The following is a 23,780-nucleotide window of genomic DNA, read 5'->3' on the forward strand; positions in this document are numbered from 1 at the left end:
TATGAAAATTATCCCAATTTCTTGGATAATAAATATCGTCGATATTTTTAATATTAGTGAAGCACATTATTAGGAACAAAGGGCCCAAAAAATATCACCAATTTCTTCAATAATAAATTTTTGAGCATATTATTAAGAACAACCAAATTTTTTTTATAGGAGGGCGTATATAGAAATTTTGGTGCTACATGGGATATATATAGCAAATCTCACTAAAAGGGCCAAAATCATTAACAGATTTCAGCCCATTCCTTTATCATGTCAAAGTTTGGGTCTTTTCAGAGAATTTTTCTATATATACCCCCAGAATCCAAATATTTCTATAGACACCCCCACCTTAAATTTTTTTTGGACCCCTACCGACATGGGCCCTAGGCCATCGCAATCGCGGCCTATGCCCTAGGGTAGGCCCTGGATCTTGGGGAAACTGTGTTTTGGGGAGAGTGGGCAAAGGAGATGAAAAGTTAAAACCTAATTTAAAAATAAAAAATAAAAAAAATGATTTCCAGCACTAAATGATTTAACCGGTTTCAAGTTAATTGAAATAAAAGTGTGGGACACATGACCAATTCTTATTGGGTGTGTTAAAAGAGTGTGTGAGTGGATGTAATCGTAGCCTTTCTCGTAAATATTGATGCATGCTTGTAATATATTGTAACATATTGGATTAAGAGTTCCTTATCTATTTACTTACCTTACTTCGAAATATGATTTTTGTTTTTGTAAAAGTTACGTTATTTTTAATTTTTTTTTTCATTTCTATGTAACATAAGTATTAATAATTTCTATTTTAAATATGTTTACCTCTACAAAATTTCCTCAGATAAAAGTTAAATGTGACATTATGATCAATAAACACTTTCCCAATTCTTTGAGAAGTAGGTGATTAGGTAGAAGATGCTCGGTTCTTCATTATAATTTTGATGGAAATATATAAATAAAAATATTTGAGACAAGAAAAAACTTGAGAACCATTTTTTTAGAGAAGGCTTCATTAACATTGCACTTGAAATAAATCAATTTTGCTGATGTTCTTGAGATTTGACCTCCAACTAATCCTTCAAGGTGGTATCAACTTCAGGTTCGTGAAATAGTTATGAAGGAGTTATTTCATAAGATATTTCATACGATTCAAAATACACCAAAAGGTCATAACAAATATATTCCTTGCAAAACTAATGAGTGCTTATTTGTCTCTAAATCAGAGTTGAACCTTTCATAAACATAATAACTTCTCAAAGGACAGACTATATGCATTCATAGAGTATGAACACAGACAACTATAAGCTTATTGTTATGGAAAGTGAGAAATGGAAAATAGCTTCATTTGTCATAGATGTGAAAGAGAGTACATAGACAATAGGTAAAGTACATTAAGCCTAATTACATGATAAATAACAAGATTAAGCCTAAGTACAATTAAGTAGCTTGCAGCTCAAGTATAGAAGGAGCAATGTGGTTATTTTGTTCTTCTTTCTCTAATACTTATCTATGGATCCATAGAATGTGTTTCTCTTGAGTTTTGATCAGACAAGTACTTTCCACACTTGATTTTATTTATTTATTTTATCTAATCTTAACTTTCTGAATTTTCAATAATTTGTGATATTTCCGCATGCAACTGCAAAGACAAATCTCTTTATCACAATTTTTGATAGTGCAATACTTTGAATCAATAGATGCGACTGCATTTGGTTTCAATAATGTAGACTTAAATTTGAAGTATACCGACTTGTCAAGCAGACTTCCATAACAATAATTCTTTCCTAACATGCCGATGATTGGTTTCTTTTACAGAATTCAGAATTTTAGATTATAATCAATAGATGTTAATAAATTGGTTCAACTGGTTTAGAAAACCAGCCAAAATCTTGGTCCAAAACGGACTTATCAAATCGATATCAAATCTTAAATTAGAAGACTCTGAATACTATTAGTCATTGACGATTCCAGACACTTGACGGGTATCCACGATTATAATATATAGGTATTTAACTATCCGTGACTTTGCATATACGGACAGAGATTTGATGGTAAGGTACCTGTTACTTTTTTCGTGTATGATTATGTGAAGCTACCTTACAGAACACAGTACTTTGAATCGTAAGTGTAGAAGATTGAGAGATCATCCAACATGTTAGCAGAAGCCAACAAAGAAATAAGAATTCCTGACATATTTGCTGATGGAATAGTCCTAGAACAAGATAATGTCTTTAGAATAGGTGATCGATTACACACACATATAATGAATATAAGCTTATATATAAGTTGAAATATCATATATAAGTTATCAATCCCTAAAAAAAACGCGAAATGATGATTACTGTCTCATTGTACATAATCAAACAAATTGTAACATCCATCATCAGTCTTCACAAGATCAATGTCATTTATTTTATTTCCTCATAACAAAGGCTTCTTCCACTCTACATTCAAGTAACTCTCTAATTTCACTTAGTCCAATTTCACTTCGAGACCTATAATTCAAAAATATCCATAAGACTAGAAGTAAAACAACAAAACATAACAGGCACAAAAGGAGAAAATGAATGCATAATGAAAATGGTCAAAAGTATCAATTAAAGAAGGAAATATAGCAGCCTTTAACCATGATGCCATGAATCTCAGCCTGTTGTACAGGCTATAATACTACGGCCATGTCATTAAAAAATAGATTCCAATGCAATATCAATATCATTACAATTGAAAATAGTAAAAAGAAACTTACTTCCAACAAGTTGAAGTCAAATTTTCAACATAAGAGAATCGACATAGTTTGCCCGAAATTCTAATTATCTTTACTTTATTTTCTCTCTGATTATAGATAACTGCTTGGTCATCTCCACGATATGCTAATATCAAGGTATCACCATTCTCATAAAGGCACAATGGCAACAACAATGGATAACCGCGTCTAATTGGAAGGTTATGAATATCAAGATTAAAGTAGTCAACTCTAAATAATTGAGACCAAGATTCTTGAAATCCAAACTCTTTCATTTGCCATATAACAAATTCAGTTTGCTTGAAATCATGCGAAAAGCAAAGTCGATCCAAAAGAACCTGAAGAGTTGGCTGAAAGCATGGGATCTCATCAAGACCAGAAGGCAAACAAAATTGCATGTATGTCTCAGTTGAAAGATCAAGGGAAACAATCTTGAATTGATCAACATGAGTAATAGACTTGTGATCATAAAAAGGATAAAAATAGTTTTGAATAGCCAACCAGTAAATAGTGCCTCTCAAATACACACCGTTATTAAATGGAGAGATAAGAGGAATCAAAGGAAAACTGTTAATATTTCTCCAACAATCATCACTCAAACTGAGAACTCTGACATGATTTCTCCATAGACCATTTGTTGTCTTCATCATCTTGTATTGCGCGAAACTCCACGACTTTGTAATTTCCAGTTAAAATGTCACAACCAAAACTGAACTTCAAAGAGCCTAATAGAGACCGTCGTTGGTTATAGTCATGATCACAACTCACAAATGCTTCAGAACCAAAACTGAACTTCAAACCGTATAGCTGAAGGTGATAGTCATGATATGTCCCAAATGCTTTAGATCTTGTTCCCGTGGCAGGGAACCAGTACTTATGATACCCCATATTATCAGAACAGAAAATAAAGCATACCAATCCGTTGCAGGAATTAACAACCTTGCAGTTGTCATTCAAACCACCACCGCGGTGGCAAAAGTCACCGGAAACAGTGATGGACGGATTCTGGAGTAAACGAGCTACGGGGAGGGATTGGACAGTTTTCATAGGGTATACCCAACATGGTGGTGTGAGTATGAGGCGCGGGGACTTTATTTTTTGGACGAAAGTTGGATTAGAGATGAGAGCGTTCCATGACTTGCTCACGCATTTGAATCTGACAATGGTTTTAAAGTTAAGGAGTGATAGGATTTCAGCAATGAGTTCCTCGGGAAGGAACACCATCGGTAATGGTAGCTTGTTCTTTTTCTTTTCCTTCCTCTTCTTCCTCATCCTCATCAACTTGGAATACCTCATTATCTTCTTCAACCTTTGGAAGGGTTTCTGAGTTTGGCGGGATGAGTAGTAGTGGTTTAGGTTGAAGTGTTGAACCCTAACAAAACAAAAGCAAAACAATTTGTGCAGCAACAAGAATATATATATATATATATATATATATATATATATATATATATATATATATATATATATATATATATATATATATATATATATATATAGTTTTTGCGTTGAACCCTAACATACCACCGGTCACACCAAGACTATTAATATATCAAGATTATTACTTTTTCCACCCTATCCGTTTCTCACGCGCCCTATTTTTTTTTTCTTTCAAAATTACCCTTTGTTCGGATTATATAATCCGAATTATGTTTTGCCCGAATTTTTAAAGAAAGAGTGGCATATATTATTTCAATGATATAATTATAAATGTCAAAAACATAAAATAAATGTAAATATAAACAAAACAAAGGGACAAAGATGATACAAATTTTTTATTTTATTAATATATCAATACATTTACAATAAAGTTGAAGTTTAAACACGTAATGCTAATTTATTAAAGTAAGGTTTGTTTCCTCTCTAGGGCGAAAGAGACCTTGATGATCGACCTTACACCCAAGCAGACAAACCTCTTACCCAGACAGATGACATTTCTTTGCAGTGTGGCACCATCTCCATTGACTGTGCATACAATCTCCGAAATTCTAGAGTAGTCTTTTTGTATGAAAAACCAACGATGAAAACACATTGTTGTAGAAGAAAGGAGGATGAGAGAGTGTGAGATGATGAGAGGAGAAGTTGTGAATGTTTAAAGGTATTTATAGTGGAAATTGGTGATGAATGAGTTGCATAGAGTGTAACGATTCATAAATGAGGGTCAAAAAACGTGTTCAAAGAACCTAACCATCCATTAAAGCCGATAAAACCCTTTGAAAAATATTTTCCATGAATTAGTCTTGGTGAGCAAGTAACCGTCCAACACTCTGAGTTGATTCAGATTATACAATCCGAAAATATTCCAGATACTTTGGGATAATACAATCCGAAATGCTTCAATAATGAGTTAAACTTCGTACTTTGTAGGGTGAAGGATATTTCGGATTTTACAATCCAAAATTCTTATGTAAATGATTTTTTTATGTAGTCCACATTGCACGAACAATTTCTTTGGTCCACGATGTCCTAAAATTTCTATAAATTAGTGTGCCTGTTTCATAAGCAGTAAACCACACCAAAAAATTCATGGACATTTATGTCATTGATCCGAACACCAACGGAGGAAAACCACCCCATCTGTTTAGGATTCGCACTGATGTCACGCTCTCTGGTTTGAAGGTTCAGCTGGATCAAATCAATTGTCAACTCAACCACAGAGATACAAAGAGGGTAGATGGTGTTAAGTATCGATGTCCATCGACCGATGTTGCGACACAATTAGGAAATATCTTTATGTCGATCAAGACATCTTCAATACGTTTTTTATCTTGCAAAATTTTCGGCAGAGTTTCCTCTGTTTGTACCACGTTTGCTAGAGCTCTAAACTCTGCCAACCTGTACAAATTCATCGACAATATTTATCAAAAATCATTCCGCACATTCTAGCGCTCAAATATTCAGCGAAAAATTTTCGTCAGTCACATGTCAAGTCTGATTATGACACCCTTTTTGTAGAAATTATAATTGAATGAATACACGTTCAAATTGACCAAGAATCGACACTTTTCAAAAACTTACCTGAAAAAAATCATAGACATGCTTGTTTAAAACAAATATCTCTAATAAAAATCATGCTTTGAAAAAAAAATCAAAATCGCTAACATTTTAAAATAATCTGATCACAAATATTCTTTGATAACTTCGTCTTCCGCCACTCGTTTGTGCCGTCATCACCCTCACCACCACCGTCACTACAAGAATTTCCCTTATTACTGGTGGAAATAATCCCCCAGTAATGCAAAAAATCCCTCAGTAATACGCATTACTGGCGGATTCGAGTCCCTCAGTAATATGAGCGTCAGAAATGTTACTGGCGGAATTTTTCGTCAGTAGTGTTTGGGGTGATTTGAGGAAACAATACTGAGGGATTTTTCCGCCAGTAATTACTGGCTGAATATTCCGCCAGTAATTACTGTCAGAATAATCCGCCAGTAATGTATTACAAGGTTTTTGACAAATAAATACTGGCTGATTTATTCCGACAGTAATGTTACGTCCAAATGTACTGGCCATTTTATCCGCCAGTAATTTCGCTTTAAAAATAATATTAAAAAGAAAATCCGCCAGTAATCAATGTGGTCCGCCAGTAATCAATGTGGTGAAAGACACTACTGGCTAAAATATCTGCCAGTAATTCTCTTTATATTTAAATAAAAAATAGGTCTAATTAATTACAGCACATCCTAATGAAATAAAATTAATTTGACAAATAAATTAAAGAAATCATTTTTTTTTTGTTGGATCAACAATTTTCATTAGCATAGGAAGGTATAAGAACTACCAACTCTAGCAAAGTACACAAATACAAGGTTATAACAGCAGCAAGTTCAACAAGCAGCAAAAAACAACAAAATATAACAAGGGAAGCACACACAAACAGTCCTTGTGTGCTCCCTGATTCTGCACAGCTAAGACACACATTCTAACAGCAGCAAAATAAAGACCAACCAACTAGTCTACAAAACAAACAAAAAAAAAACCACTGCCTAGTTCCCTAAACCACCACATCACAGAGAATTGTCAAAACTAATCATCATAGTATTGAGGCAAATTTGATCCGGATCTCCCACCTGATGATCTATTTCCTCCTCTACCCATATTCTGGGGATTATCTTGTGAAGCATTATCCAGAAAATTACTATAGTTTCGCAAAAATATTTCACCATCTGGTATGTTGAAATCAGCAGCATTGATAGCGGATCTCGTCGAACAAGACGTCTGGCGATCACCTACAGGAATATGAGGTCTATGATGCTCTTCATGATCACCACGCACATGTTGGGGTTGTAGGCGAGGGCGTTTGTTTAAGTGCGGTATTATGCTCCTAACCATCGACGGCTGCTGTGATGATAGGAAAAGAAAATGATTATTTTGGAAATAAAAGAATTCCAGTGAAATATTGAATTCATATTTATATATACCTGCAAAAATCATATGTTTTTCCTGGAAAGCCTCGGACTAAATGTTCTGATTTTAGGAACAGAATAGTTTTCAGGAAATGAATGGTAGACCAATTAGCATAGAGTTTCTAAATACCAATTATTTGAAAAGAAAACTAATTTATTCATCTACCTAGAACAAGAGTTTGAGCAAGGACAATGATATTAAAAGAAATGCATATATCAACTAAGGTTATGCGTGTTCTCTCAATTTTGATAACATATTTCAAATCTAAACAGTAATAAACTCAAAGGCCACCCACACAAAACAAGGACAGTCGCCACAAACCAAACTGCCGAAGCAGAACCCAGAATGACACACCAGAACAGCAGCTGACAGCAGGAAAAAATACCCCAGGCAAACACTCCCTTCCGACACTAACAGAACCGAGCCCAGCAGAAGCCAGCACAGACGGTGCACACCCAAAAAGAGAGTCCAGACAGCCTAAAAGAAGCACCACAGGACCAACTGACAGCCCCCAGCAACAGGACGCAAGCTGCCAGGCTCACAACAGCAACAAACCAGGAACAGAACCACCAAAAAGGTAGCACAGCAGCAGAAAACCAGAAGGCAAGGCGCGGACACAAAGAGAGTTGCACCTAAACATCTTTATACCAAAACTATCTTGACAGACGAGAGACGGGAAAGCCTTGCCTTTTCAAATTGCTAAGATGTTCATCATAACCTTACCATACAATTGGACAAATTTAAGCGAGCTCACCATTAAAGCTCTCATGCATATCTAACTTATGACCCAATCAAATGCAAAAAGGATATGTCAATTAAATCACTCAACTAAAGGAAGCTATCTTATTGTATACAACTGTTATTTTCAAGGAAGCTATCTTATTATTCTCTACCTTATGTACTGAACGGATAAAGGAAAGAATGAATTAAGCAGAATATAATGTAGCCAGAATCCACCAGAAATCTTAGTACTAAATTGCTAATAAAACAGAACAAAAAAAAGTAATAAAACTTAAAAATAAAATAAAAAATGAATCAGATATAAGATCATACCCCAAAATCATCATATTGCGGTGTTCTCGCGTGATCATATGGTTCAAGTTGTGATGTATCCCCACGAGATCGCCGTTGTTGCTCTAGCATGGTTCTTTGCATTTGCATCAATTCAGCTACTTGGCTCTTCATTTCTTCTTGTGATTCAACAAGTTGTTCTTGTTGTGCCTTCAATATCGCATTCTCAGCCCTCAACTGCTCAACCTCAGTATAAATAGGATCGTCGTGTCTACGAGATGACCGACTTGTGCTACCATATGAGTTAAGGCGAGTATCTATAAATTTGCCAGACGAATCCTTTTGATATAACGAAGAGTTGCTACCAGCACCAACAATACGGCCCTTGTTCTTCCCACCCGTAGTCTCTATATATTTGTTCATTATAATTTCACTAGCAGTGTCGGAATCAACTCGATCAGAAGGGGAAAGACTATCCTGCTGACTTTGAAAAACTTCAATAAATTCTTTCATGGTCTCCTGCACATATATTCAAAATAAAATTGAAGTTATCTTGTCTAAAACAAACCAAACATCTGAACTGCTCTAAACGCAACAGTGAAAAAACCAACAGTCCAACTTGAACTATTGAGTGAAAGCCAAAAGTGAAACCATAAAAACACCAACAGTGAAGCCATTAATTGATATATTTAATAAAAATAAAAATATTAATATTAATATTATACGTACATGTATGCTTTCTGATCTTTTATCACGAGGCAATCCATCTTTAAAATGAAAATAATCAAAAGTCTCCAATAAGGTTGGAAGTCGTCCATATTGTGCTTCGTGTCTGAAGCTCGATGTAGTAGCATTTACAGACCCCCCTGAGTGTGTGTTGGTAACTGCCTTTGCTGAATGTCTATTAAGTTTATTCTGTGCACACTTCTTTTGGTATTCTGGTGTATTCCACTTCTTACACAACTCAGGCCATGTGCCTTCGCCAATCCATTTTGGACGATTTTCATCGTTCGGTCCACGCTTGTTGCGCGCAACCAAAAGCATGCTTGAGAGGCGCGTGCAGCATGCACTGTCAAAAGCTTTACTAATTTCACGATCCTCATCTTTTTTCCAAGTACATTTCTCCTGCAAAAATAATAACAGTAGCCAATTACCAAAAAACACTTACTTAAATAAATGTGATGTTAAATAATAACAGTAGCCAATTACCTAATATCTTTCTTAAATAAATGTGATGTTAAAATATATTTAGTTAAAATAACAGCATGCTTGAAAGGCTTCCATAAAATATATTTAGTTAAATATATTAATTTTTAACTTACTTTGAACATATTCCAAAATTCATCCCTTGGCTTGTTGTTAGCCATATTCTTGCCTTCATTAATGATTTCACCCCATGATAGCCATGGTTTCTGATATCTGGCTTCAATAACTGCTGTGATCGACTCCGTGGCCAACCTGTTAGGCAAAAACCTAAATGAAAAAAAAAAACTTAATTGTTGATCAACATTAGAACACATTAGGAACAACCAAAATCTTACAGCATTACCAACACATTAGAATCACATATTAGGACCAAGATTATAAACACTTACGTCCCAGAGACGGCGGTAATGACATATCGGTCATGTCGATCAACTAAAATCTTCACATTAGGATCAAAGATGTCTAGACGTGTATATTCGAATTCCGGAAGATTAGGATCAGCAGGAGGATCTAACTGTGGTTGTCCATCGGGTCGCTGAGTCTGTGGCATCGGAACAAAGGAAGAGTTGTGGATTCTTATTTTTGGTCCTCTCCTATTTGATCGTGGCTGTGGTGGCAGGCGTGGCTGTGGTGGTTGTAGTGGCAGGGGTGGCTGTGGTGGCTCTTCTCCATCCGTCTATATATAGCAAACGAAAGAAGAAAAGAAAATGAATTATAAGAACATATAAGAACAGAGTTGAAAAGAAAAATGAGATTAAACCAACAAATATTGCAATTCTGTAAGGATGTTGGTATAGATATAAAATTCTCTTGGCCATGAAATTTACACTATAAACAGGGACAAACAGAAAAATTCTCTTGATATAAAATATACACTATGCAGCATCAAAATACAAAGTCTAGCATACAACAACAGAAAAATATTATATAGAGATGATATCATAATGTTCTATCCTTAAGTGACAATCTCTATACATACAATCCTCTGAAATAGTTCACAAGTTAAAGTAAAACAACAGAATTTTTTATAAAGAAAACAAGGTTTTGGCCATTAAATTTACACTATAAACAGGGACAATCTTTCACAGAAAAGGGGACAGAAAAATTGGCTTCTAAACAAAATAATAGAGTTTGAAATTAGGGTAAATTACACTTACCTCCCTTAAAGTTTATTCAAATGTCATTCACATCCCTTCTAGTTTTAAAATAAACACTAACCCCCCTTAATTTTTCTAAAATGGACAAATACCTCCCTTCATATATTAACACTGTTTTTGCTCTGTTAAGTCCTAATTTCTTTAAAGAAAACCGTCAATTCTCTCTGGTTCTCTTGCTGATAACACTTTCATCTTAGAGTTCTTTCATTCCATTTGCTATCTTGTAGGTCTAATTTCAAATTGTTTTCTTGTTAAATCCTTAACTTTATTTGCCTAAAAGAATCCCTAAATCATCAATCAAAGGTTGCAAATATATATCAATGCCTACTTTTGGATTATTTGGACCTGGTATTACGGCAGCTAAAAACATGTATGGTTTCGACATGCACATATCAGGTGGAAGATTATATGGAGTGACAATTATAGGCCAACATGAATAAGGTTTACCCGAACCTTGAATGTGTGGTGTAAATCCATCAGAGCATAGACCCAGTCTTACATTGCGTGGCTCTAAGGCAAAACTGGGATGTTTCTGATCAAAATGCTTCCATGCCAGACCATCAGACGGATGTCGTAGCTCACCTGAATTATTTCTTCTTTCGTAGTTTTGAGAATGCCAAGTCATTTTCTCTGCAGTTTGCATTGATGCATACATCCTCTGTAGTCTTGGTATAATAGGTAAGTAAAACAATGCCTTTCTTGGAACGGGTTTTCCCTTGCTTGATCTAGAGTGTTTGCTTCCTTTATACCTTGGTTCTTGACAAAATTTACATTCGACTAGATGTCCATCTTTTACACCAAATTCGTTGTCGTAGAACAACATGCAACCTTTAACACAACAATCAATTCTCTTCACACCAAGTCCTAACTTCGACACTAGCTGCTTCGCTTCGTAAAAACTTTTTGGCAAGCCATCAGGTATGGGTGTTGAATCCAACATCATTTTGGTCGTCAAATCTAAAGCTTCTTCAGGAACATGAAATTGAGACTTTTGGGCTATAAGTCTTGCACACATTGATAACTTTGAATGAGGAGACCCTGGGAACAACGGTTTATTTGTTTCTTTCAAAATATTATAAAATTTTTGGGCCTCTTCATTTGGGGGTTCATCTACCTCGACATCATCCTGCACCTCATCATATTCAGCATCTAATCCAGCATTAACTCCAAGAGCATCCACTATCATATTATCCATCATTTCAAATTGAACATGTTGGGTACCACTTGATGAACCTACTACATGACTCTCTTGGACACCTACATTAACTATCGGAGGTGCCACAAATGACGATTCACCATGACTTGTCCAAATCCAATAGTTAGGTCTGAAACCTTTACTATATAAATGCAACCTAATTTCGTCTTCACTGCGAATGCACCTACAATCACAAACCACACACGGACATCTAATTCCCCCTTCATTTATGACTACAGGCTTAACTTTTACTATACTGAAAAAAAGTTCAACACCTAACTTAAAAAGCTCCTTAACTTGCCCTCTTTTATCATGATGATTTCTATCATACATCCAACTACGATCACCCATACCTGTAATGCATATAACATGGTCAATATAAAATAAAGATCACTAAAACACTTTAATTTCTACTTTTTTTAATTTATTTTTGAAATTGTTTCAATTACTAAAAAAATTTAATTTTTAAAATAAATTCACACACATACAAATTGAAGGAGTCAATAAATTATAAAATAAAATTTTACAAAATTTCATCTTTAGACTCAAGTTACAGTGATAACACTTAAAAAAATCACAATAACACTAAAATATATATTAAAAAATAACAATTATTGAACAATTCTTTAAAAAAAATATTATTAAACAAAACAAATTGTACAATTTTAATTTGACTACTAACCTTGTGTCAATTAGAGTCTCACTTTAAGAATTGCTCCCATCAACACCACCAATAAACAGCTAAGATCTATAGAATATCAATAACTATATAAAAATTTAAAATCTATCAATATCAAAATAATTAAGAAAATAAATTCAATACATCTAACATTAATAAAAAATATAAGTCTTTACCTTGATGAGAAAAAGAATTGTGTAGAAAAACGTTGAAGAAATTTAGTAGATGGTAGAAAATTGTTTTAGAAAGATAATGGTTGTTTTTTTTGGAAGGAAGAAAGAAAATGTTTGTTGTGAATGAGATATTGAGAGCTGAGAAGGAGTATACATTCGGCAAAAAAAAATTCAGACTGCATAACATTACTGGCGGATTTGGTATCAGTACTGGCGGATGGGGCCACCGACCATTACTGGCGGATAAGGGGGACTACTGGCGGATTGTATGCTTTAGTTACTGGCGGATTTTGTTCGTTACTGGCGGAATATTAAATGACAGTATTACTGGCGGATTACTTTGCATTACTGGCGGACTATTTAATTCATTATAAAATTACTGACGGATGTATAGCCCTCAGTAAAACAAAGTCATGTTGTTTACGTTATTGGCGGATCACTTCCGCCAGTAATAATTTGATGGTTCATTATTGACGGATTTATCCGTCAGTAATGTAAGTCATGGAATTATTGAGGGTTTTTTCCGTCAGTAACTTTACTGAGGGTTTTTTTAATGTTATTGGAGATTTATTCCGCCAGTAATTACTGAGGGTCTAAATCCCCCAGTAATGCAATTTTAAATTGGCTAGTATATTGAGGAATTCTTGTAGTGCGTCTCCATGAAAAGGAAAATCACGGAAACATCACGAAAATTAACCAATTTAACCTTTCATTTTTGGGTCCACAAAAAATGGACACTTTTTGAAAACTAACCTAACAAAATCATAGATCTGCTTGTTTAAAACAAATATCTCAAATAAAAATCATGCTTTGGAAAAAAATTTCAAAATCCCTAACATATTAAAATAATCCGATCAAAAATATTTTTTAATAACTTCGTATTATGCCACTCGTTTGCGTCCTCATCACCCTCAACACCATTGTCTCCCTATGCGTCGCCCTTTGAATATTCACACGCCATGGTTGTCATGTTCTTGTCTCACTTTCCCTTTCACTAGTTCTTCCCTTAAGGGATTTGACTCCCCTTCCTTCCCCTCCCCTCCCCTCTTAAAAATTGAACCAAACACAAAAAAATTAAAATGTTCACTCCCCTCCGCATCAAAACTCGTGAACCAAACGGACCCTAAATCAACTTTTTGTTTTCTTTTTAGAAGGTACATCTTGTTGGAGACTACCAATTTTACTAGTTGGAGCAAGGTATAACTAAAACATACACAATGGGAAAAAATGAAAGCATAATGAAAATGGTCAAAAGTTTCAATAAAAGAAGGAAATATGGCAGCCTTTAACCATGATGCCATGAATCTGAGCCTGTTTGTTGTACGAGGGTTGAGTCATTAAAAAGTAGATTCTATTGCAATATCAATATCATCAGGTATACAAATAAAATAGTTCTCATTATCAAAATCAACATCGATGTGCTTGAAATGGGGTAAATAAAATTCGATCAACAATAATATTCCGAATGTATTTATTTGCACAAGTGTATAGCTTAAACGACGAATAGAGAGCTGAACTCTAAACATGGTTTTAGGATCACTATGTTTGTTTAATTTTTTTTAACAGCTAAATTTTATTAAAACTCAAAGTGTATAAAAAATACATCTAAATGAAAACACTACACTCAGGAAATCCAAGATTCTAAATAATTGAGTTTTAGATACTTGAAATCCAGACTCGTTCATTTCCCATATAACAAATTGAGTTTCCTTGAAATCGTGCGAAAAACAAAGTCGGTCCAAAAGAACCTGAAGAGTTGGCTGAAAGCCGGGGACCTCATCAAAACCAAAAGGCAAGCAAAATTGCATGTATGTCTCGGTTGATAGATCAAGGGAAACAATCTTTAATTGAGCAACACGAGTAATAGACTCATAATCATGAAAAGGGTAAACATAATTCTGAATAGCAAACCAGTAAATAGTGCCACTTAAATATACACCATTATTGTATTGAGATGTAAGAGGAATCAAAGGAAAACTATTTTATATTTTAAACATTTTACCCGTACAAAATTTCCTCAGATAGTTAAGTGACAGCTACAATATGATCAATACACACTGTCCCAATTCTTAAAGAAGTAGCTAATCAGGCAGAAGTATGCTTAGTTCTTCATTATAAATTTGATGAATATAAATAAATAAAAATATTTTGAGAGAAGAGAAATATGAGAGAACCTTTTTTTGTATTGCACTTGAGAAGACCTCTAGAAGGAGGTTGCTAGGAGGTAGTGTGAGTATAAGGGAAAACTGTATCAATTCACAAATCAAGATGGAACCAAATATGTGAATGAGGTTCAACTTGGAAACAATAGAGTGAAAAGCAACACTAGATTCCAACTCAATATGATTGATATGATCATAAGAAAAAGAGAGAGATTTTGAGCTATTTGAATTGCAGATTGACTATCACAATAAATTGGGATAGGAGGAGTATGCAAGAAATATTCCGCCTCAGACGAAGAATGGGAAATGGCAGTTTATTTCTTGGATTTCCGAGAAATGAGAGGTGAACTAAGAAAAATGTTGAATCATGTGACAGACTTTTTGGAATCTAGGCATGCATGCAGCCCAATCACTATCACTAAAAGCATATAAACAACAGATCAAGCATTTTATGTCTTCAGGTTTAGATATGCATACAAGCTTCCTTACTGTAACTGTAATGTGTGTGTATTGATTTCAATGAGAGCAAAATGAGGTAGTTTTAAAAAAAAAAAAAGTCGACATTATGATTACGTGAAAATACCTTACAGAACACTTTGAATCGAATATATACATAGAAAGTGTAGAAGATTGAGAGATCCTCCAACATGATGCTAGGAGAAATCCAACAAAGAAATAAGAATTCCTGACATATTTGCTGATAGAATAGTCCTAGAACAAGATAATGTCTTCGGAATAGGTGATCAATTACACACACATAATTAACATAAGCTTCTTATATATAAGTTGATATATTACGTATATGAATTTCAACATAACTAAAGATCCACCCTCAAAATAAAAAAACATAACTAAAGATGCAAGTCATAAATTAAAACTAGAGAAATTTAGTTGCTGGCCATACAAAGTTCAAGTTATCAATCCTAAATAAAAATGGCAAAATGATGATTGCTATTTCGTAGTACATAATCAAAATCTAACAAAAATTGTACCATCTATCATCATTCTTCACAAGATCAATGACATTTATTTTATTTCCTCATAACAAATGCTTCTTCAACTCTATTTTCAAATAACTCTCCAATTTCACTCTAATCCCCATTAAGGATAGATTTTCCTACCATACTTCCATGTACAGCCAATGTTCTTGGAGTCGGAGCTGCATACCTGTAATTCAAAAATATACATTCAACAAAACATAAAAAGAAGGAAATATAGCAGCATTCAACCATGATGCCATTAATCTTAGCCTGTTGTACCGGCTATAATACAACGGTTGTGTCATTTAAAAATAGATTCTATTGCAATATAAATATCATTAAGTGTAGAAATAAAATAGTTCTCATTATCAAAATCAACATGAATGTGCTTGAACTAGGGGAAACAAATTTAGATTAAGAATAATGTCCACTATGTATATTTGGCATTAGGATCACTATGTTTCTTCAAAAAAGGTTTTTTGGAATCTGAGGGAGTGTTTTGCTCGCTGAGATGGTTCAGGGCTGGTTCCTAGCGGCTGATGTATGTGTTGTGCGGTCTTTTTTTTAGTTTCATTTGTATTTAACATTTTCTGTAACATCCAAGAAGGAATCAATCTTCTTTTATGTCCGTTATACTGACGGAATATTTAATCCGTTATACTATTACTGTCGGATTTATATCCCTCAGTAACGCAAAGGCATGTGTGTTTACATTACTGGCGGATATATTGCATTACTGGCGGAATATTTAATCCGTTATACTATTACTGTCGGACTTATATCCCTCAGTAAAGCAAAAGCATGTGCGTTTACATTAGTGGCGGAATATTTCCGCCAGTAATACATCGTAGGTTCTTTATTGATATTACTGGCGGATTTATCCGTCAGTAACGTTATTGAGGGTTTTTTTAATGTTACTGAAGGTTTATTCCGCCGGTAATTACTGAGGGCCTAAATCCCTCAGTAATGCAATTTGGAGTTGGTTAGTAATATTGGGAATTCTTGTAGTGTTCTAGCTTGTAATTAATAATAATAATTATTATAAAATAAAAATTAATTCATTCAATCCAGTAGATTGGAAAACTAGTAGCAATGACCAATAGATAATCATTCAAGGATACATGACAAAGATTTAAAACAACATACATGAATTAGCATAGAATCAAACAATTAAATAGTAGTAGAAGGGAACTTACTTTCAAGGAGTTGAAATCAAACTTTCAACATAGGAGAACCAATATAGTTTTCTGGAAATTCCAACTTTCTTGACTCTATTTTCCCTTTGATTATAAATAACTGCTTCGTCATCTCCACGATATGCTAATATCAAGGTATCTTTATTCCAAGAAAGGTACAATGGCAACAACAATGGAATACCCCATCTAATTGAAAGGTCATGCATTTCGAGATTAAAGTAGTCAATTCTATATAATTGAGTCCAAGATTCTTGAAATCCAAACTCTTCCATTTTCCATATAACAAATTGAGTTTTCTTGAAATCGTGTGAAAAGCAAAGTCGGTCCAAAAGAACCTGAAGAGTTGGCTGAAAGCCGGGGACCTCGTCACAACCAGAAGGCAAACAAAATTGCATGTATGTCTCAGTTGAAAGATCAAGGGAAACAATCTTGAATTGATCAACATGAGTAATAGACTCGTGATCATAGAAAGGATAAAAATAGTTCTGAATAGCCAACCAGTAAATAGTGCCACTAAAATACACACCATTATTAAATGGAGAGATGAGAGGAATCAAAGGAAAACTGTTTATATTTCTCCAACAATCATCACTCAAACTGAGAACTCTGACATGACTTCTCCATGGACAGTTGTTTTCTTCATCTCGTTCTGCGCAAAACTCTACGACCTTGAAAGTTTCAGTTAAAATGTCACAACCAAAAGTGAACTTCAAACAGCCTAATATTGATCGTCGATGGTAATGATCATGATGATAATTCAAACCAAATGCTTCGGAACCAAAAATGAACTTCAAACCGCGTCGCCGAAGGTTATAGTCGTGACAAGTCCCATATGCTGCTTTAGATCTTGTTCCCGTGGCAGGGTTCCATGTATGAAACCAATAATACTTAGGATGCCCCCTATTATATGAACAGGAAAGAAAGCACAGTAATCCGTTGCAAGAATTAACAACCTCACAATTGTGATTCAAACAGCAGCCGCCATAGCAATCGTCGCAGGAAACAGTGATGGACGAATTCTCAAGCAAACGAGCTACAGGTAGGGTTTGGACACTACCAAAAAGGCATATCCAATATAGGATTAGGAGTCGTGGGTGGTTTTGAGAGGACTTTTTAAGTTGTTTTTGGACGAAGGTTGGATGGGAAATGAGAGTGTTCCATGACTTGCTCACGCATTTGAATCGGACAATGGTTTTCACGTTAAGTAATGATAGGATTTCAGCGATGAGATCGTCGGGAAGGAACACCGGAGGTAATGGTAACTTATTCTTTTTCATGTCCTTTTCCTTCTTCTTCATCATCATCAACTTGTAATCCCTTTGGAAGGGTTTCTGAGTTCGGCGGCTTAGGTTGAAGTGTTGAACCCTAACAAAGGCAAAACAATTTGTCCTTCTTCTCTACGTAATCAAATACAGTGGGCCAAAGTTGTAAATGGTCTGGGTGTTTACTTTTCTTGTTATATTTTTTCTTTTTTACTTAGTTTAATTTTGTTTCCATTGAAACAATAGTTTTTTTTTTTTTTGAGAGACCATTGAAACAATAGTTGATAACGGGCAATGTATTCAAAAAAAAAAAAAAATGAGATGTGTGTGGTGTGTGTAAAAAGGAAAATGATATATCGTACGGCAATTTTGAATACGGAAAAATACGGAGGACGCGTGAAAACTTGTTATTGCTACGCGCTGCAGTTTCTTTGTCCAATAAAAACAAGATTAAATTAAATAAATAATAAAAACCCTTAATAGAAATGAAAGTGAAACACCGTTCACCAAAACAAAAACAGAGAAAAGAACCCACGTTCACCACTCCCGCCGCAATTTTCTCCTCTTTCCCGCTAATCGAAGAATCTGATTGAAATTCAATCTCAATTGTTGTGGTATAGGGTCGTCGTTCTCTTTTTCACACTCTTGTCTCTTTGAATCAGGTCTCATATTCATTCTCATGCTCTGTTTTTGCTTACCATCATAGGTTCCATTGATTCATAGCACTAAAGCAGAGTATTTCAGTTTTAATTTACCTACAAGTAAGTATTTTGTGTATTTTTTGTTTTTATAGATCATTAGAAGAAATTTTGCGCCGATTGATTGATTTTTCATTTACTTAACTGTGTTAGTCAATTAATATAGGTTTTTTTTTTTAATTTGTTGTATTAGTGCAAGAAGGATTTGAGTCTTGTGATGAATTGGAAACTAATGATTGTTTAGAAGCAAATGGTACTTGTGAAGAAGAAACACCTTGTGATGGGATGTCATTCGGATCTGAAAAGGAAATTACTGAGTATTACAAGAATTATGCTGAACGGGTGGGTTTTGGAGTTAAAAAAATAAGTTCAAAAAAAGGAGATGAGGGGAAAATGTATTTTACTTTAGCATGTAGTCGAGCTAGAAAGTATGTGAGTCGCTCAAAGAATCTGTTAGAGCCAAATCCTATAACTCAAACGCAGTGTAAGGCTAGATTGAATGCGTGTATTTATTTAGATGGAACAACTAAAATTAAAAGTGTTTTTTTTTAGCATAATCATGATCTAAGTCCAGGGAAAGCAAGGTATTTTAGATCGAACAAGAAAATAGGGGCACAATGAAGAGGAAGTTAGAACTCAATGATCAAGCTGGGATCAATATAAGTAGAAATTTCCGATCCTTTGTCTTTGAAGCAGGTGGGTATGAAAATCTCACATTTGGAGAAAAAGACTGCAGAAACTACATAGACAAAGCAAGACGACTGCGACTTGGGACTGGAGATGCTGAAGCAATGCAAAAATATTTTGTGAGGATGCAAAAGCAAAACAGTCAATTTTATTATGTGATGGATGTGGATGATGAAAGTCGGTTACGAAATGTGTTTTAGGCAGATGCAAGATGTAGGGTTGCATATGAATATTTTGGCGAAGTCATAACTTTTGACACCACTTACTTAACAAATAAATATGACATGCTTTTTGCTCCTTTTGTTGGAGTAAATCATCACGGTCAGTCTATGTTGTTGGGTTGTGCTCTGTTGTCAAATGAGGATACTGAAACTTTTACTTGGTTATTTAAGACATGGTTGGAATGTATGCATGGACGTTCTCCAAATGCCATAATCACTGATCAAGACAGAGCAATGAAGAATGCAATTGAGAATGTCTTTCCGAAAGCTCGTCATCGGTGGTGCTTATGGCATTTAATGAAAAAGATTCCAGAAAAGTTTGGTAGCCACTCTGACTACGAGTCTATCAAAACACTTTTGCATGATATTGTATATGATTCTTTTACCAAAAGTGATTTTATGACGAGGTGGGAAAATATGATTGAGTGTTACAAACTACAGGATAACGAATGGCTGAAAGGGTTATTTGTTGAGCGACATCGTTGGGTCCCTGCATATGTAAGGGACACATTTTGGGCTGGAATGTCAACTACATAACGAAGTGAAAGTATGAACTCGCTTTTTGATGGATATGTAAGCTCAAAGACAACATTGAAGCAATTTGTTGAGCAATATGATAATGCATTGAAAGATAAAATTGAAAAGGAAAACATTGCTGACTTTCGTTCTTTTAATACAGTCATTTCTTGTATTAGTCACTTTGGCTTTGAGTTCCAATTCCAAAAAGCATTTACCAATGCAAAGTTTAAGGAATTCCAATTGGAAATAGCTTCTATGATGTACTGTCATGCATGTTTCAACAGATTGGAGGGTTTGGATTCAATATTTTCTGTTACAGAAAGTAAGAAAGTATATGACAAGATGAAAGATATTGTGTTCATGGTGTTCTTCAATGAAAAAGACTTTGTGTTAAAATGCACCTGCTGCTTGTTTGAATTTAAAGGCATTTTATGTAGGCACATCCTTTGTGTGCTTAAGCTCATAGGAAAAACAGATTTCGTGCCATCTAATTATATTTCGGCACGGTGGAGGAAGGATATAAAGCGGAGGTATACACTTATTAAATGTGGTTTTGATAATTTGGCTGGAAAAACTGAATTGCAACGTGTAGGTAAAGCTTGTGATGCCTTTTATGAATTTGCTTCAACGAGGATAAATAGTGAAGATGATTTAGTGAAAGTGATGAACTTGATTGTAAACATGAAAATTGAGTTACCATGTAATGAAACATCTCCTAGAATTGTAGAAGAAGATTGTTCAGCTCAAAACCAAGCTACCATTCTTGATCCTAAAGTAGCTCGAAGTAAAGGGCGTCCTCCTTCGAAAAGGAAGACTTCTATAGTTGATCAGATTGTGAAGAAGAAGCTTGCACAAAAGAAAACTAAAAAAAGCTACCAAAATAGTAAAAATATTCAAGTTCAAGAAGAGGTGAGTGTGAAATTTATAGTATTTATTGATATTATAGGTATAATAGTTGAGATGTCTAATTTAAGAATTTTTATGGCAGGGCCAATGTACATCTAGAGGTCAAGAAATTGAACACGAAGTGTTTTACAGATCTCAACTTGGTGATAGAATTGGCACACAAGAGAGCATTCAAGTAAACAAAGCATATACTAGTCATGCAAATCAGGTGCAAATATAAATTTTGGTGTTCACACTAAAATATTTACATAGAAATCAAGAACATTTTGGTCAAGTAAACAAGGTGCAAATATAGATTTTGGTGTTGTTTTGTTTTTATTTGAACATTTTTATAATGAACATAAGTGGTTAATTATATATTCTTTGCAGGCTCCTTATTACTCTCAGGTCATAAACCATAATGCTACTTGTTCTGATTTGTTACAGGTATAGGTTTGAAGTCTTATTGTATGAAAATACAATCTGTTGGTTTTTTATTGTGTGGGAATACAAGCAAATTTTAATACAAAAAACACTAATCCCTTTGTCTCTTTTTCTAGGAACAACACCACATGAATGACCAGCACAATAATCATAGAGACACAAGTTGAATGATCCAGCCATCAAAAGACATGAATAAACACAACTTTTGGATTTTTTTAGCTTTATTTTGTGTTAGAACTTGGATATTTTGATTTGTAAGGATTATCATGTTATTGATGCTGAAAGTAATATTACTTAAAGGATTTTCTGTCGCATTTTTTTGCTTGGTTGGGCTTGTTTTGTTTTGCTGTTATGACAGTTGGGGTGCTGCTATATCAGTCCCTGTTGTAATTGTTTTCTGATGTCCGCAAGTTTTAGTTGTGCTACGCACGCGCTCGTTGTTAATAAATTTGCTGATTCTAAAAAAAAAACTTAAAAATTTAAAGCTTGAAATACATAAAATGATGTGTCTACAATTTTCATTCGATGAAATGTATTACATAGATTTGAGTAATATTACGTTACATGGATAGTCTTAATAGAGACTTCTATCATGGTCACATAGACTTTCTAAAGATCAAAAGGTTCCCTAACTAAAAGAATGATTTAGACAATACAATTGCTTCTGAACCAATTCATCATAATGATGTGTCCACCAAAAGCTGTGTAGATATCAGCCACATACATCAAAGATTGCAAAATCCAGCTCCAAAACTTCAGTAGCAACATTTTATCTGATATGGAGCTTTTCCATTTGCATATCTTTTCTTTGTGCATCAGCTCAAAACCAGTTGGCACTTGGCAGCATAGGCCAGCAATGCTTGCACTCATTCCTTACCACACTTGCTGTTTTAGCATATCCCATCAGTACCAGAAGCTGACCATAATCAATATCCTGTAATAAAAAACGTATTTAGAGCAAAACAGAAGCAGATTTGATAAAATTCAGAACAACAAGGCACACTAAAAAGCTCACAAAACAAACAGAAGATAAAAAAAGGGCCGAAAAATGCGGTACACAAATTAACAGGAAATAGAACCCGCAACACAACAGTAGCAGCAGGCCTACCAACACCATAACATAACCAGCAAAACGTTGGTAGATCCATTATTGTAGACACCTTATGTGATTTTAGTGAAGCTGACAATATACCAAAGGTTGAAGGCAATGTTCTGGAATCAAATACTCAACCACAGAGCAGTACTAGCAAAGTAAATGAAGATTATAGAGCTAAGGAAGAAAAGCTTACGATTACTGGTGTCATTTTTTGTATTTACATAACCATTTGGTTCTTGGTTATTATTACCATATGCTCATAGTTCACAGATCTATTTATATCTTTCAGAATTCTACAATTAAGTATCTTTCAGAATTCTACAATTAAGAAAGATGATGCATTGTGTAACCATTGCTGGAAAAACTGAATGCAAAAGCTGTATGTTTTCTGTGAGGACTTTCCACAAACACCTGGCACAATAGCCACAATATGCAATTTCAACACAACTCGTTTCTGAAACAGAATACTCAGTACAATACAGCAGTAAAACTAGGAAGAAGATGGTTTATCAGCGATGCAGAGATTGGGGGTATACATATGTGCACAATTTCTTAACATACCTGATTCACAAAGGCGAGAGCACGGAAACGAGAAGACAAAGACGGTGATTCACAAAGGCAAGAGCACGAAAACTAGAAGACGACGACGCCGCTAGTTCACTAGTTCACAACAAATGAGAGTGAATTCCAATCAGAGTTTTGATTCGCGGGAAAGGAGAAACAATTGCGGCGGGAGAGAGTGGCGAACGTGGGTTTCGTTTCTGGGTTTCGTTTAAATGAGAGTTTTTGTTCTTAATTGAAAAAAAAACAGATGCTGAAGCGCGTGCAAACATAGTTTTAAAACTCGGCTCGGTCATCGACTCGGCAGGGGTACTGGGTCACTGAGTCATTGGTCAAACCGCATGACTGAACCGGATCAACTCGGATGACTCGGTTAGATAACTCGGTCTTGAGATTAAATTTATATAGCTATTTAACCGGATTAAATCGGATTTAATTGGTGACTCGTTCACTTAAAAACTAAAAAAAGTGACATGTAATATGTATATTAATATATGTACAGCTATATTTTAATGA

The 23,780-nt window shown here is 34.6% G+C and overlaps 4 protein-coding genes and 2 pseudogenes across 4 annotated transcripts; 2 read left to right on the forward strand and 4 right to left on the reverse strand.

Annotated features, from left to right (window-relative positions):
* Window positions 1-2,724: 2,724 nt before the first annotated feature.
* On the reverse strand, window positions 2,725-6,238 carry LOC146897727 (F-box/kelch-repeat protein At3g06240-like; annotated as a pseudogene).
* Window positions 6,091-10,020, reverse strand: LOC146897728 (uncharacterized). The gene is made up of 5 exons (XM_085735748.1): window positions 9,739-10,020; window positions 9,466-9,616; window positions 8,873-9,268; window positions 8,186-8,662; window positions 6,091-7,066 (listed from the first exon to the last, which is right to left on the reverse strand). Exons 1-5 carry the CDS (start codon window positions 9,897-9,899, stop codon window positions 6,752-6,754), a joined length of 1,500 nt encoding a protein of 499 aa, XP_085591874.1. The 5' UTR covers window positions 9,900-10,020; the 3' UTR covers window positions 6,091-6,751.
* A 751-nt stretch (window positions 10,021-10,771) lies between these two features.
* LOC146897729 (uncharacterized) lies at window positions 10,772-12,814 on the reverse strand. Its single transcript, XM_085736455.1, has 3 exons — window positions 12,557-12,814; window positions 12,384-12,449; window positions 10,772-12,054 (listed from the first exon to the last, which is right to left on the reverse strand). The coding sequence occupies exon 3, from the start codon at window positions 12,050-12,052 to the stop codon at window positions 10,772-10,774; it is 1,281 nt and encodes a 426-aa protein (XP_085592581.1). The 5' UTR covers window positions 12,053-12,054; window positions 12,384-12,449; window positions 12,557-12,814.
* A 4,079-nt stretch (window positions 12,815-16,893) lies between these two features.
* On the reverse strand, window positions 16,894-18,866 carry LOC146897730 (F-box/kelch-repeat protein At3g23880-like). Its single transcript, XM_085736457.1, has 3 exons — window positions 18,852-18,866; window positions 17,982-18,288; window positions 16,894-17,924 (listed from the first exon to the last, which is right to left on the reverse strand). Exons 1-3 carry the CDS (start codon window positions 18,864-18,866, stop codon window positions 16,894-16,896), a joined length of 1,353 nt encoding a protein of 450 aa, XP_085592583.1.
* LOC146897731 (protein FAR-RED IMPAIRED RESPONSE 1-like) lies at window positions 18,816-21,774 on the forward strand. The gene is made up of 5 exons (XM_085736458.1): window positions 18,816-18,914; window positions 19,045-21,187; window positions 21,267-21,392; window positions 21,554-21,610; window positions 21,724-21,774. Exons 2-5 carry the CDS (start codon window positions 20,309-20,311, stop codon window positions 21,772-21,774), a joined length of 1,113 nt encoding a protein of 370 aa, XP_085592584.1. The 5' UTR covers window positions 18,816-18,914; window positions 19,045-20,308.
* Window positions 19,469-20,296, forward strand: LOC146897732 (protein FAR1-RELATED SEQUENCE 5 pseudogene; annotated as a pseudogene).
* Window positions 21,775-23,780: the final 2,006 nt, after the last annotated feature.

The sequence above is a fragment of the Medicago sativa genome, chromosome 8 (assembly GCF_051527215.1).
Source record: "Medicago sativa cultivar Bolivia chromosome 8, Bolivia_mono, whole genome shotgun sequence".
In the NCBI taxonomy this organism is placed as follows: domain Eukaryota; kingdom Viridiplantae; phylum Streptophyta; class Magnoliopsida; order Fabales; family Fabaceae; genus Medicago; species Medicago sativa.